The sequence below is a fragment of the Rasamsonia emersonii genome (assembly GCF_000968595.1).
Source record: "Rasamsonia emersonii CBS 393.64 chromosome Unknown ctg1118621760020, whole genome shotgun sequence".
Classification (NCBI taxonomy): Eukaryota; Fungi; Ascomycota; class Eurotiomycetes; order Eurotiales; family Trichocomaceae; genus Rasamsonia; species Rasamsonia emersonii.
The window spans coordinates 34,132-48,529 of NW_013563267.1; the positions used below are offsets into that span (position 1 = coordinate 34,132).

At 51.3% G+C, this 14,398-nt stretch overlaps 5 protein-coding genes across 5 annotated transcripts; 3 read left to right on the forward strand and 2 right to left on the reverse strand.

Moving 5' to 3' along the window:
* Nucleotides 1-595: 595 nt before the first annotated feature.
* Nucleotides 596-2,743, forward strand: T310_2304 (Kelch repeats protein; the record flags this gene model as incomplete). The annotated part of the gene is made up of 3 exons (XM_013474829.1): nucleotides 596-1,007; nucleotides 1,066-1,158; nucleotides 1,299-2,743. 3 exons carry the CDS (start codon nucleotides 596-598, stop codon nucleotides 2,741-2,743), a joined length of 1,950 nt encoding a protein of 649 aa, XP_013330283.1.
* A 162-nt stretch (nucleotides 2,744-2,905) lies between these two features.
* T310_2305 (Aromatic-L-amino-acid decarboxylase) lies at nucleotides 2,906-4,456 on the reverse strand (the record flags this gene model as incomplete). The annotated part of the gene is made up of 1 exon (XM_013474830.1): nucleotides 2,906-4,456. The coding sequence occupies one exon, from the start codon at nucleotides 4,454-4,456 to the stop codon at nucleotides 2,906-2,908; it is 1,551 nt and encodes a 516-aa protein (XP_013330284.1).
* A 607-nt stretch (nucleotides 4,457-5,063) lies between these two features.
* T310_2306 (Prolyl aminopeptidase) lies at nucleotides 5,064-7,062 on the forward strand (the record flags this gene model as incomplete). Its single annotated transcript, XM_013474831.1, has 8 exons — nucleotides 5,064-5,109; nucleotides 5,237-5,472; nucleotides 5,577-5,821; nucleotides 5,911-5,996; nucleotides 6,055-6,219; nucleotides 6,388-6,526; nucleotides 6,600-6,696; nucleotides 6,751-7,062. 8 exons carry the CDS (start codon nucleotides 5,064-5,066, stop codon nucleotides 7,060-7,062), a joined length of 1,326 nt encoding a protein of 441 aa, XP_013330285.1.
* Nucleotides 7,063-7,219: 157 nt separating this feature from the next.
* On the reverse strand, nucleotides 7,220-8,306 carry T310_2307 (uncharacterized protein; the record flags this gene model as incomplete). Its single annotated transcript, XM_013474832.1, has 3 exons — nucleotides 7,220-7,253; nucleotides 7,288-8,060; nucleotides 8,118-8,306. The coding sequence occupies 3 exons, from the start codon at nucleotides 8,304-8,306 to the stop codon at nucleotides 7,220-7,222; spliced, it is 996 nt and encodes a 331-aa protein (XP_013330286.1).
* Nucleotides 8,307-8,677: 371 nt separating this feature from the next.
* T310_2308 (RecQ family helicase MusN) lies at nucleotides 8,678-13,747 on the forward strand (the record flags this gene model as incomplete). Its single annotated transcript, XM_013474833.1, has 5 exons — nucleotides 8,678-9,113; nucleotides 9,187-12,516; nucleotides 12,585-12,874; nucleotides 12,926-13,004; nucleotides 13,059-13,747. The coding sequence occupies 5 exons, from the start codon at nucleotides 8,678-8,680 to the stop codon at nucleotides 13,745-13,747; spliced, it is 4,824 nt and encodes a 1,607-aa protein (XP_013330287.1).
* Between the last annotated feature and the right edge of the window lie 651 nt (nucleotides 13,748-14,398).

A 14,398-nucleotide genomic window follows, 5' to 3' on the forward strand; every position in this document is an offset into this window, starting at 1 on the left:
AACCCGAATTGCACTCTAGTTACGCAGAAGAAATCGGAATGCAAGCAGTGAATGTATCTTTGTTTGATTTATTCCTGTCCTGTCTTTAACTGGCTCGACTATATACACCAGGAGTCCCCAAAGAAAACTTGCTGGTGCTGGAGGTCGGCTGGAAGGGGATTCTGGTGTTGGTGCAGGTCGGTTGGAGGGGGGTTCTGGTGTGCTGTGGAGGACTGCAGTGCTGGAGGAGTGCTGGATGGCAGAGAGACGGGATGCTGGAGATGAGGCAGAGAGGCGAGTGATGAGAGCTGGAGGAGATGGCGAGCAAAGGCGAGGGAGGGCGATGAGCGAGATGGCAGAAGCTGGCGAGGCGAGGCAGGCGCTGTCGGGCGGTCTTTGAGCGCCGCGAGACGGTCACGTGATGATTATCTAAGCAGATCCCGATACGGCAGGCGACGCGGGGAAGAAAAGATGGAGAAGCAGTGAGCATAGCAGCGGTGGAAAAGAATTTCCCACGAGGCATTCAGAATAGTGGTTACGAGATAAATTGAGCTTCTCCGCTCTAGACTAGGATTTAAGAGCAGAAACAACCAGACGCAGCTGTAATACGCCCACAATGGGCAAGAAGGATAAAAAGTCGGCCGAGCGAAAGGCGCGCATTGCCGCCAAGCAGTCCAAGAAGGCCGAGAAGAAAGAAAAGAAGAACAAGACCAAAGGCCGCGATGTCGACAGCGACGCCGAAGACGTCGATCTGGACGCCGTCCTGGCCGCCTACGCAGCGGAGCAGGCCAAGTTCCTCAAGGTGACCGAGGTCGTGTCGGGCCCGCCGTCGCCTCGCTCGTCTGCGACCATCATTGCCTCCCCGTCGAACCGGAATGAGCTGCTGATCTTTGGCGGGGAGTACTTTGACGGCACCGTCGCGACCTTCTACAATAACCTGTTCGTCTATCTCATCGATCGGGGCGAGTGGCGCGAGGTGACGAGTCCGAACAGTCCGCTGCCACGAAGCGGGCATGCGTGGTGTCGAGGTGGGAATACGGGGGGAATCTATCTATTCGGAGGCAAGTACAGTACCAATGGCTTTAGGGAAGGCGGTTCGTGAGCCAGCTAACCGGGCTTTCGTACAGGAGAATTCTCGTCTCCCAAGCAAGGCACCTTCTACCACTACAATGATTTCTGGTATCTCGATCCTGCCACCAGAGAGTGGAGTCGAATAGAGCCCAAGGGCAAAAGCCTCCTGCCAGGAGTGGCCATCGAATGACCTATTTCAAGGTCCGATCTCGTCGATTCAGCGACTTGACTTGTCTGGACTTGACCAGTGCTAACGTCGTCGCAGAACTATATCATTCTTTTCGGCGGATTCCAGGATACTTCCCAGCAGACGAAATACCTCCAGGACCTCTGGATCTATGACACTCAGAAATACACGTGGTTTAACCCAACTCTGCCGCCGGCATCACAGAAGCCAGATCCCCGCTCATCGTTTTCTTTCCTGCCCCATGAATCGGGCGCTGTCCTGTATGGAGGATATTCCCGTGTGAAGGCGTCGACAGCTGCAGGCGGCAAGCAAGTGAAAGGGCCACAGCGAATGACCCTCAAACCGATGATTCATCAAGATACCTGGTTTCTCCGTATCACACCCCCTGCGGCTGATGCTCCAGCATCGGCTGGTCCGACAGTGCGATGGGAGCGTCGAAAGAAGCCTGCCAACCCGCCTAACCCGCCACGAGCTGGCGCCACAATGGCCTACCACAAAGGCCGAGGCATCATGTTTGGTGGCGTTCATGATGTTGAGATGACGGAGGAGGGGATGGACAGCGAGTTTTTCGACGGCTTGTTCGCATGGAATATGGAGAGGAACCGCTTCTTCCAGCTCAATCTCCGTCGCCCAAGGGGTCCCAGTAAAAAGCAGCAAGCAAATCAAGCCGTTAAGTCCAGGGACAGAACCAAGGCCGATGAAGAAGAACTGCTGCGGAACCTGGCAGCTCTGGAGGCAAAGAAAGGCATACGTCGGGAAGATGATGATGACTTGGAGCTCGACATTCCCAAAGTAGAAGAGGAGCCGGCCGAGCCGTCGAAGCAGGAGGTGGTCCGTTTTGAGATGCCGCATCCGCGGTTCAACGCTCAGCTGGCGGTCCAGGATGACACGCTCTTCATCTTCGGAGGAACCTTCGAACGAGGTGACCAGGAGTTCACGTTTAACGACATGTACTCGATCGACCTGGTCAAGCTGGACGGCGTCAAGGAGATTTTCTACAACGAACCGATCAACTGGAACGCCAAGGAGCAGGAAGAAAGCGAGGACGAAGAAGACGACTACGAAGACGACGAAGAGAGCGAAGACGAGGAAGGCGAAGGCGCGGAGGAAGAGAGGGCCTCGCCCGCACCCACCGACATCACCGTCCCGTCGGTAACGCGCGACATGGAACAGCTCGAGGTGGAGGACCAGGAGTCGACGGAACCGGCCGTCAAGGACGAAAGACCCCAGCCGCGACCGTTCGAGAGTCTCCGCGACTTCTTCGCCCGCACGTCGACGGAATGGCAGAACATCCTGCTGGAGAAGATGAAGCAGCAAGGCCAGACCGTGGAGAAGTCGGTCAAGGAGCTCCGCAGGGAAGCGTTCGACCTCGCCGAGGAGAAGTGGTGGGATAGCCGGGAGGAGATCATGGCGCTGGAGGACGAGCAGGAAGCAGCCGGCATTGGCGAGGTCGTCAATATTGCAGAGAGAGGCGACCAGATTGGTGGTGTGGGTCGTCGGAGATGAGATTTACGAGCGTTATTTTATGTGCATGACAGATATTATACCCAAGAAGAAGTTATAAAAGTGTTTATATTTCAGCTTTTTTTTTTCTCTACGCAAATCCTCTACATAAATCGACATTTTCACAAGTAGGTATAGTTCTAATACGTAAGATCGAGCACTCCTTCACACGGATGATGATTCCTGGACAACACGCTCCAAGACACTCATCACAACCGCAATATCTCTCTGCTCCTCCACCCTCCAATTCGAAACGGCTATTCGACATGCCGGCTTTCCCTCCCATGACGTACCAGACACAAACATCTTCGACGTCGCATTAATTCTCCTGGTTAGATCGCGATTCAGCGCCTCTTCGTTGGCGCGAAAGAGGACGATCGTATACGTCTTGGCCACCAGGTCTGCTTTCGTTCGGCTCACAGGGAGGGCTGTGTATGCTGGGTGGTCAAACAACCACCCGGCAATCGTCCTGGCGAGGCGAATCTGTCGCTCGAGGAGGTCCCGATATCCGTCTTTGCCGTACGAGAGCAGGGAAGCGTAGACCGGCAAAGCCCTGAATCGTCGCGAGTTCTCGATTCCGACGTTCAGGGGTGACGGGATCGTAGGTTCGTCTGCAGGTGTCCTCCCCGAACTGTCACTGAGATAGGCAGCGTTTGCGTTACGGAACACGTCTTCAGCCAGACTAGACGACGGATGGCGGCAGAGAAAGAAGCCGCAGTCGTAGGGGACGTTGAGGAACTTGTGCGCGTCTCCCGTGATTGAATCGGCCATTTCGAGACCTGCACATCCTCTGGTAATGGACGCGAATTCGGGGGTCGAGTCGTTGAGAATGCGCCCGAAAATGCCGAATGCTCCGTCGACATGGAGCCAGGCACCGTACTTGTCACAGAGCTTGCGGAGCTCTTGCATCTGCTCCCTGCCAGCTGTGGCGAAATGACCGGTGTTGACCTCCCCACAAGATATCACGACGATGCTTGCTCGATCAGGCCTTGCAAGTTCCTCTTCCAGACGCTGCATGTCGATTTCCAGTGGGTTCTGAGACGTGCAGATGCCCTTGAGATTGGCACGACCAATCCCTAGGATTCCAGCTGCTTTGCCCAACGACGAGTGAGGCATCGTTGAGAGGACCTGAAGGCCAGACAGACCTGCTGCCTGCATGACTTCGAAAAAGCCGTACTCTCCGACACTGTCGATTGGACTTCCACGCTCTGCTGCTGCTGCCCTCAGGACAAACTCTCGTCCGCAAGCTAAGCCCATGATATTGCTGGCCGTCGCTCCCGTCGTGAACGTGCCATTCTGCCAGCTTTGTCGATCGAGCCCCAGCAAGTCCGTCAGGAGACTCAACGCCTTGAACTCGACGTCCGTGGCAATCGAATGGTCCGACAGATGGACCTGAACATTTTGGTCGTAGATTGAGACCACGTTGTCGGCAAAGAGAGCTGCTGGCGTCACTCCTCCTGTCACAAAGCCGTAGTAATTGGGACTGAGGCTGGCTGCGTTGAATCCTGGCACGATGTCCTGCAGGATGTGGTCTCTGACGCGTTCGAGGCCCAGGCCTTCCGACGGGAGGACATCCTTAAGAGATTGCCGTGCTCTGGCCAATGCTTCGGGATTGGGTAGAACTCCGGATTTCCAGGGCTCAAGGACTACCTTCAAGAGTTCATGGTAGGTTGCGAATTGCTCTTTTAGAGCGTTCTTTGTATTGGATGGATACATGGATTGGGTAACCAAAAATATATAATATATATCTTACTGAGAAGCTCAAGAGAAAAAAATCCGGTGATTCTGAAATATCTTGGTTTGATAGTATTAGTAGCCTAGAAAATTATTATTTTCGCCCCTACTCCGTATAATAACTGATTACTCAGCTGCTGATTCCCTGGTGGTGTTATCCATCATCTGTAGGGCTGGAAGTCAATTGTTCTTCCTCTTTTTCGTATGCCTTGTTGAGCTAGGTACGTGTAGCCAGTCCTTCGACAAAGCAGAGGTGGGATCGTCACTATCATAAGTATTCCAATGCAATGAGCAATAAGCATGACTTTTTTTTTTGTGCATTATTGTTGTCCAAGGATGAGTCAGGCCGTTGCCAGTTGACGGGAACGGACGGCACGTGTCCGTGCCTCCCACGGTTCCTCACCCCACTTTATTAAAGCTGTCAAATGATAAGACGCGCCCTATCTATTGGACAATCCCATCGACAGGAGGAGAACAGATCTACCCCAGAGTATTTGCGAAATAGAAACCGTGTCTGATATATCCTCAATTGACTATAATACCCATCAGCTGTGTCAACGTCCTAGTTCCGGCGGGTCAGTCAATCAAGATGGCAACCGCAAAGCTGATCAGTAGGCTCTTTCACAACATTCCTGGTACGTCCCCGCCGCGTCCATTGTATGAAACCAACCGATGAGCCAAGCGAAAAAAAAAAACTTGCCATAAGTTGAAAATTATCAAGTCTCTTTTGCTCTCGCTCTGACTACGGAATTTTTTTAACAGGTAAATTCCGTGTCGCGGAACTCTTCTTCGATGTCCCTCTCAATTATAGTAGGCCAAACGATGGGTCCATCCGCCTGTTCGCGCGGAGCGTCCGTCGTCTGGTCACGTATCCCGACCAGGAAAGAGACGAGAGGTATATTCCATGGCTCGTGTATTTGCAAGGCGGGCCTGGGTTTGGATGTTCTCCCCCACAGGACTATGCTTGGGTTGGGACGGTGCTCGATAAGGGATATCAGGTAAGTCAGACTCAGAGGAAAAGACTTGAGTGCGATAGTAGAATTCTGCACTTGTTGACAAGACCTGGATGGTTTGTAACTGCAAGATTGCTGCTTGAAAACAGATTCTCTTCCTCGACCAACGCGGCACAGGTCTCAGCTCCACCATCACCGCCGAAACACTCGCTCTTCAAGGCAACGTTGCCAGACAGGCAGAGTACCTCAAACATTTCCGCGCGGACAACATCGTCAGAGACTGTGAAGCCGTCCGCAAGTGCCTGACGGCCGACTATCCCGAGGAAAACCAGAAATGGAGCGTTCTCGGGCAGAGTTTCGGCGGGTTTTGCGCCGTGACCTACCTTTCGAAATTGTGAGTCGAGCTAGCCAAGCTGATTGCCCTGCTGTGTTTACATGTTGTATGTTATATGGTTATTCTCTGACAACACCGTCCTGTTTCAGCCCCGAGGGATTGAGAGAAGTGTTTACGACCGGTGGACTTCCACCACTGGTGAATGGGCCGGAACCAGTATATAAACGGACCTACGGTATGGATCGACAGGTAAATTTTTGTAATTGTCGGAAATTAGCTAATACGCCATACAGAAAAGGTCGCGCAACGGAACGAGGCATATTACAGGAAATACCCCGAAGATGCGGACAGAGTCAAGAGGATCTACAAATATCTGAGTGAGAACAAGGTTGCTTTACCATCGGGCACCCTCACGCCAGCGCGCTTCCAGCAGCTGGGCATCATGTTCGGCGCTCATGGTACGAAAACACACTCACCTAGCAAAGATTCTCACGTAGTCTTACTATTATCTAACTGAGCAACAGGTGGATTGGACAGCGTACATGGTCGGTAAAAGAAGAACAAAGATAGCCCTGCCCCCTAAGAATGCTTCCACAGAACCGTGAACTGAAACTTTGAGTATTCAGATATCGTCCTCCGCGCTACCAATGATCTTGACCTCTTCGGCTTCCTGACTCATCCAACCTTGTCTATCATCGACAGCCACGGAGGTTTCGACAATAACGTCATCTACGCCATTCTGCACGAAGTGATCTATTGCCAGGGGTAAGAAAAAGACCAATCATGAATTTTTTTTTCATATGTTGAGGTTCCACTGGATTGCTAACTTTCTCTCTAGACAAGCGTCATTATGGGCTGCTGACAGGCTGCGTGCGACTGACTCGCGCTTCCAAATTGACAGCAATGAGCCCCAGATTTACTTCACTGGCGAGATGGTAAGCATGAATCGATCCTGATTAGTCGGGAACTCAACTTACTCGGCTCCTCAGATATTCAGGGATATGTTCGAGTCGTACCACGAACTCAGCCAGCTCAGGTTAGTGGCCGACATCATCGCATCTTATGACGATTGGCCTGCTCTGTATGATGAAGAACAGCTGGCAAGGAACGAGGTCCCCGTATATTCGGCCACGTATGTGGACGACATGTACGTCCATTTCGATCTGGCGACTGCCACAGCCACCAAGATCAAGGGTCTCAAGCAGTTCATCACGAACGCGATGTATCATGATGCGTTGCGCACCAAGACTGACGAGCTGATCCGTCAGCTGTTTGCCCTCAAGGAAGACTCGATCGATTAGGAAGAGAACATAGTCTCCTATCCAGACTAGAAAAAAAAAAGGAATAGCATATAGCAATCATGAATGTACTCTATGTACATATGTACATCTTGACCACTTAGAGCATGGTGAAAGGGCAGCGGCCTATTTTAGTCTTCCAGCGTTCGACCAAAATCAATCAGTCTGATCCGTCGCGCATCACGCGGATGGAGCTGGGCGAGCTTTGCCCTGACCAGAAATCTGGACGAGGCAGATTCTCGAGGCAGGTCAATGTAAGAGGACCCAGACTCTAGTAACGAATCCAGGAGGGCATGCATTTCCGCTGCGGCAGCTTCCCTTTTGTTTGCCGGCGCTGCTGCGTTTCCATCTCTCTCTCGCCGGATAAATTGATCGATTCGTTGTTGAGTGGGATCATCGCCATCCTCCTGGGTGCTGGATTTCGGTTTCTTTGGCTTTCCGTAGTGCGTGTAGCCTGCCTCGAGCGTAGCGTCAGAAATTTCCATGGCGTCTCCGACAATAGGCCCGCCTAGATCTTCCGCCGCAAGCATCGAGGCCAGGTGCTCGTCTATGAAGCGATCAAGGGCCCTTTTCAGCTGTGCCGTGGCTCGATCAAGCTCAGCGTTTTTTCTACGCTCCGCTTCGATGAGCTCTGTGGCGAGCTGTGAAGGATCTTTCGTTGCTTTCTGCGCGCGTTCATCCTGTAGTCGCTGAATGCGGTCTTCCAGACCTTGCGTAATCAACTTCGCGTCACGCAGGTCATCTTCTTCGGCCTTCAGGCGCTGGCGGTTTATCGTCAGGCTTTCCTGTAGGCTCGCTATGGACGCCTTGCTCTCCTCGATCACTCGCTTGGTCTCCCGAAGGGCAATCAACAACGGTAGAGGAGAGTCTGGTGCGGGGAGGTCAGGCTCCGATTGCAGCAGCGCGTCGTACGCCTTCTTTGCCCGCCGGGTTTGGGCCAGACGGGCCTGCAACTCTGACCCGGGTTTAGGGATCTCGAGACCTTGCTTTGAAGCCCGAAGCTAAATACTCAGTCAGTATCATGTACTGTACATCTCCGTATGTTTTTTCTCACACACCTTGCGCAAGATATCTTCTTGCCGCCTTACATGACCCTGCAGTCCTTTTATGGTTTCGTCGAGCTTTCGATTATAGGAGTGGATGGCGTCCGGGCTGAGAGGGACCTCCTCCTCATATTGCTTCTCGATTCTGCGGCCCCTTTCGTCAAAAGCCCGGATCTTCTCCACACTCTCTTGTGTGATACTCATGTCGCCTCCCCGGCCGCTGGATTGCGCTACGCGTCTTAAATGTGAGGATGATTTTTCTTCGTCAAAGAGAAAGTGTTTTCTGTATTGGTCAACGCGCGCATGAGGACTGCATTGGGAAATAATAATTAATAGTGATTGGCTGTTTTAGTAGAAAATGGACAGTGTTCTTTCTATCGATTAATCTGTCTAGGTAAGCGGCGTTGAAGGCGGTGTCACGTGTGTACGCGGGACCGGGACGCGTATCGTCGATTAGTTAGCGTCCTCATTCTTGTGTTGTGGACAATAATAATGAACTACATCAGTTGACTCGGCCAAGTTCAATTGCAGATCGAAAGTTTGTTTCGGGACGCTGGAAGCGATGAGACGCCCTTATGACCAGGACTAACTTGGGACAGCATCTGGCCTGGCTTTTAAACCGTGGTCCATCGCTGTACCCAACTCTGGACCTGTCGACGCGACCAGATGAAGGCGGCACCACGACTGTTGTGACGACAACGACGACAACAAGCCCACCTGTTTCGGTAAATGCAGAGTCGACTGGAACACTCCAGAAGTCATTGGCGAAGTCGGATCAGGCACACCCCAGGAATAATGAGCCAGAGGTGATTGTGGACGATGATGGAGATATCGTCATTGCGGACGCGGACATGGCACGGCTGGAATTTGCTCCCAAATCGGCAACGAAACCTCGGATGCTTACTTGCATGAACAATGCTCCCTCAAGTACGCCAAAGACTCCAGGTACTCGCGTGTCTCGGGAGAATGCCAGTGCGCGGCTCGATACCCAGCAGCGCAGTTCGGTCAAAGGTTCGATTAAAAAGGGCTCCGATTGTCCCTCGCAACAAATGAATTGGAAGCTAACGCGTCATATTGTCAATAGACTCAGAACTCTTCTCGCCGAATCCTACGACGCGGAAGACGCCCTCCCATCACTCTGCATTACCGTCACCGCTGCCGGACTTGAAGTCGTTCGATGGAGTGGAATCCATTGACCTAACTGGTGATAACGACCAATTTACGTCGTCTGGCACCACTGAGGTATTTGGAGAACCGCAACGTTTGTGGCGTGAGGATTTTGCATCTCGCAAGGAGCCTCTTCCAAAGAGAGGGAAAAAACGGAAAAGCGAGGAATACGAATCGGACCTTGTGTCACCTGGGAAGAGCTCTCCTCGGATCAGATCCTCTGGATCACCAGCGAAAACAAGAGTGGTCGATGAATCTACTTCTCTCGCATCACCAAAGCATGTTGCCAGAACGCCCAAGACACCCGCGCGAGGAACCAGCCACCAATCACACATACGCCCAACGTTAAAGAACAGCTCCAGTACCACCAATCGTCGCGGCCGCAAAAGGGTTATTGCCGACTCCGATGACGAGGATGGTGATCAGGGTCATGCTGACGAGGTTCACGATCTGGATGTGCTTTCTTCTGATTCGGATGAGGTACTTTATCCGAACCTCTCCAAGCTCTCTCAGCCCAGATCTAAAACGAATAAGTCTCTGGCACCCCCAAAGCCTGAGACTGAGGACGTGATTGAGGTAGCAGCTCCCACCAGCAATGAGCCTCCTCCGAGTACTTCCCCTTACCGTGCCTCGCAGAGTAAGGGACATAGAAATGCTGAGGATATTCGTTCCTTGGAAAGTGTCCCAACGCCTTCTTTTTCCCAGGGATGTAGAAACACAAATGTCTCAAACTTTCTGGAGCTACCTGCTGAAGCTATTGACAAGGCCCTTGCGACACTTCGCCGGGAGCTCAAGGCAAATGCGGAGATCGTGTATCAGTTCGCTATGGAAGGAGAGGCACCTCCATCGGAGGTGATTGCTCAAAATAAATCCCTAATTTCCAGAATCAATGGGATTGAACAACTAAAAGTGGACCGAGTGGCCTACCAGGAATGCGCGGCAAAGAAGGAAAGTCTGAAGAAAATGATGATCCAGGCCATTGAGCAAGGAGGTGATCTGACGACGAAGACAGCGGAACTGGAAGAAAGTCGGTCTATTGCCAAAAATCTCCAGGAGATCGAAGCGCGGATGGCAGATCTCCTGAAGCTTGTGGACTTTGACTTTTCTGACCCGTCAATATTGGGTGGAACTTCAGACACGAGTGTCTTGGTAGAAGCCACGCAGCAATTTCCCGTCCCGCCTCTGCCAGAGCGAGTTCAGGATAAGCTAGGTGAGGGTAGTAAAAGTCCAGCACCTGGAGTGCAGCGGCAATCGCCTTCGAAGCCGACAGTGCCCAGCATCACGGCCTCCAGCAAGGCCAGTAACACGATCGTTAATGAGGACGACAGCAATGATTTCGAGTTTGATGATGAGGATCTTTTCACTCGGAATATGGGTTCGCCACCTGCTATGGGAGATGAGCTAGACGAGTTTGATCTCGACGCTTTGGACCACGACGACTTCCTCGAAGCGGCTAACAACTTCGAGGATGCCCATGTCCCATCAACGGAAGAGTACGGTTCGCAGAACCGCCAAGTGTTTGCTGAAACCTCAGGGAATATCAATCGGGTCCCGTCGACCTCGCCGACTAAGAAGATGACACCGCCGGACCCCGCTTCGCTGATGAGCTATCCTTGGTCAAAGGATGTCAAGGCTGTGATGAAAGACCGCTTCCATCTGCGCGGCTTTCGCCCTAACCAACTGGAAGCGATCAATGCAACACTGAGCGGCAAGGACGCATTTGTTCTTATGCCCACGGGAGGCGGCAAGTCGCTATGTTATCAACTACCGTCCGTGATCAACAGTGGTAAAACAAAAGGTGTCACCGTTGTCGTATCGCCCTTGCTGAGCCTTATAGAGGACCAAGTTGAGCATCTGAACCAACTGAAAATAAAGGCCTTCTTCATCAATGGCGATGCTAGTCAAGAACACCGAAAATTTGTTGTGGACACTCTGGCAAAACGCACAGCCGATGAGACCATACAGCTGCTATATATCACTCCTGAGATGATCAATAAGAGTTCGAATCTTCGCAGCAGTTTACGAAAACTATATCACAACGGGAAATTTGCTCGCCTTGTTATTGACGAAGCTCACTGTGTAAGCCAATGGGGTCACGATTTCCGTCCGGACTACAAAGAATTAGGAGTTATTCGCGCCGAATTTCCTGGTGTTCCAGTCATGGCGCTTACTGCAACAGCCACGGAGAATGTCAAAGCGGACGTTATACACAATCTGAGAATGGACGGCTGCGATATCTTTTCACAAAGCTTCAACCGACCGAATCTCACCTACGACGTGCTCCCGAAAAAAGGAAAGGCGGCAGACGTTGTTGCACGGATAGCGGAGATTATTACCTCTCTGTACAAGCGTAAAGCTGGCATAGTTTACTGTGCCTCCCGGGCCGACTGCGAGAAAGTTGCTCAACAGCTGAAAAAGGATCACGGTATCAGAGCTGTGCATTACCATGCTGGCATGGAAGCTGCACGCAGAACGAAGATCCAACGCGACTGGCAAGCTGGGAAGTATGACGTGATTGTGGCAACAATTGCTTTTGGAATGGGTATCGACAAACCAGACGTTCGTTTTGTCATTCACCATACGATGCCAAAGAGCCTGGAAGGATATTATCAGGAGACCGGGCGGGCCGGTCGAGATGGGAAGCGCTCTGGTTGCTATCTGTTCTACAGTTATAGAGATACAGCAGTCCAGAGACGTCTGATCGACAAAGGTGAAGGTGACCGGGTGCTAAAGGACCGTCAGCGCCAGATGTTGCGAAACGTCATCCAGTTCTGTGAAAATCGGATTGACTGCAGGAGGGTCCAAATCCTGGCGTACTTCAACGAGTCTTTCCGTCGGGAGGATTGCCACCGCTGCTGCGATAATTGCAAATCAGACGCCGTCTTCGAAACCCGCGACTTTACTAATTATGCTGTACGGGCTCTAGAACTTGTGGGTGGTTTCCAGGAACGCAAGGAAGATGTGACTTTACTCCAGTGTATCGATATATTTGCGGGCTCGCTGAAAAGGATCAGCGAAGCCCACAAGAAACTGCCGGGGTACGGTGCTGGCAGCGATCTGGAACTAGGTGTGGTTGAACGATTGTTTTTTCGACTGTTGAGCGAAGAAGCCTTAGAGGAGGAGGTCAAAGTGAGCGGCCACGGCCGCCGACAATTTACCCACCAATACGTTATCCTTGGGCCAAAAGCCGCCGAATTTTCCAACGGAGAGCGTCAGCTCAAACTCCAAATACGCGTCTCGCCTGATGGTCAGAAAAAGCGTCCACAGAATTCCAATGTTACTGGAGTTGCTGCTGCTATGGATGACTATCCGCAGTCCACCAACGTGCCATCTCCTGTCCAGTCTGCATCGCGTCGTCGGCAAATCCGCCAAGGCAAACAGGCGCTAAGAAGAGACCGTCGTCAGGTCATGAAGACGATGATGATGATGACGATGCCGACAGCGATGGCTTCGAGAGGATTCGTATCGCAGGAAAACCGAATCGATCCAAGAAAAATACAGTGGGACCTCCGATTACCGATGATACCAGGATGAAGGATCTAGACCCATCCCATCGACTGGTAGTTGAAGAATTCGTCAGACAAGCAAAGGAGGAGTGTGATCTGGTATGTTGGCCTTCCCCTCCAAACCTGCAATATCTAATTGTGTGTGTTTAGATCAAGATGCAGAAGAATCTCCGAAATCAACCTTTCCCGGACCTCATTTTGCGCGAAATGGCGATTCGCTTCACTACAGGTAAGAAGTCTGCTGTCAACATGCCGGGACTTCCTTTACTGACATAACTCCCAGACGTGGATCAGATGCTTGCAATTCCTGGTATCGATGCGGATAAAGTAGAACGTTACGGGTCCCAGTTTGCCCAGCTTGTCCGAGACGCGAAACGCCTCTATGAAAGGATGAAAAAGAAGGAGAGCCCGGAGGATAATGATGTCGTGCCGGATCCGAACCATGCTACCGTCATCAACATCAGCAGTGACGACGAGTACAGCAGCGGTGAAGAGATTTTCAACGACGCTGACAGCCTGGACGCCAGCACCCAAAACATCACCAGCCGATATTTCGACAATTCGTCGAGTCGATCTGTACAGAACAGATCGTCAAGGCCTGCTGGCAGCACGCAATGTAACCTCTTTCTCTGTCTCAATTCTCATATATTGGATGACCTGATGACTAACTTTCTCGCGTTAGTAACGGACCTTGACACTATCCGCAGCACGACCAGTCATCGATCAGCATCTCCGTCCACCGCGTCGACCGCATCTCGAAGTCGACAGCGATCAGGCTACAAGCGGGGCTGGAAGAATAAGTCCACGACATCAAAGCGGAAATTCTCCTCAGGGTCCCAGCGAACCAAGACTAGCAGCAGTAAGAGCAACGGCAGCAGCAGTCGTGCAACGTCTTCTTCGACGAAGAAGGGAGGAGGAACAAGCAGCGGCACAAAACCATCACACCCACGGATTGAGATGATGCCAGCTTAATTAATTCATTTTTCTCGTCCTTTTCTTTCTGCATGACGTATGTATACTGTTTATGGAGGATAGGATAGGAAAGGGATAGGATAGGATAGGATAGAGAGGGAGGGAGAGAGTATGGGCGTGGACAGGTCCACTTTATAATCATATAATACCCGGCTATACCCGGCTATTGATGTAGCATAGCTACTGGATGATGTATGTACTGTACATATATACCTGGGTGCTCATTGTCTTGTCATTGCATGGTCTTTATTTTAGTCGCATGAGTATGAAGGATCACGCACGGTACTATATACATATACATATAGACAAAACACGCCTTCGATATTGTATTAGAATTAGAATAGAATTCTATACAGGCTATACGTATAGGAAGACGAATAAAATAAAAATAATTTCTTTATATAGACGAGGAGGGGGGGGGGGGGGGTTGAAGTCTACTTATCTAATCTACATTATTTAACGTAATCAACCACCGAGCGACGAATACCACCGAGCGACGAATTTTCCTCCACCCTACCACTTCCTTTTTTCAACGCGTCATTTTATCACCACCACTATCAAAAATGCCTTTATCTCAAGAAAACCGAATTCAAATGGCTATTGCAGCTTAATAAAAATCAAAAAGTCAAATCAATACTGAAGGCTGCAGAG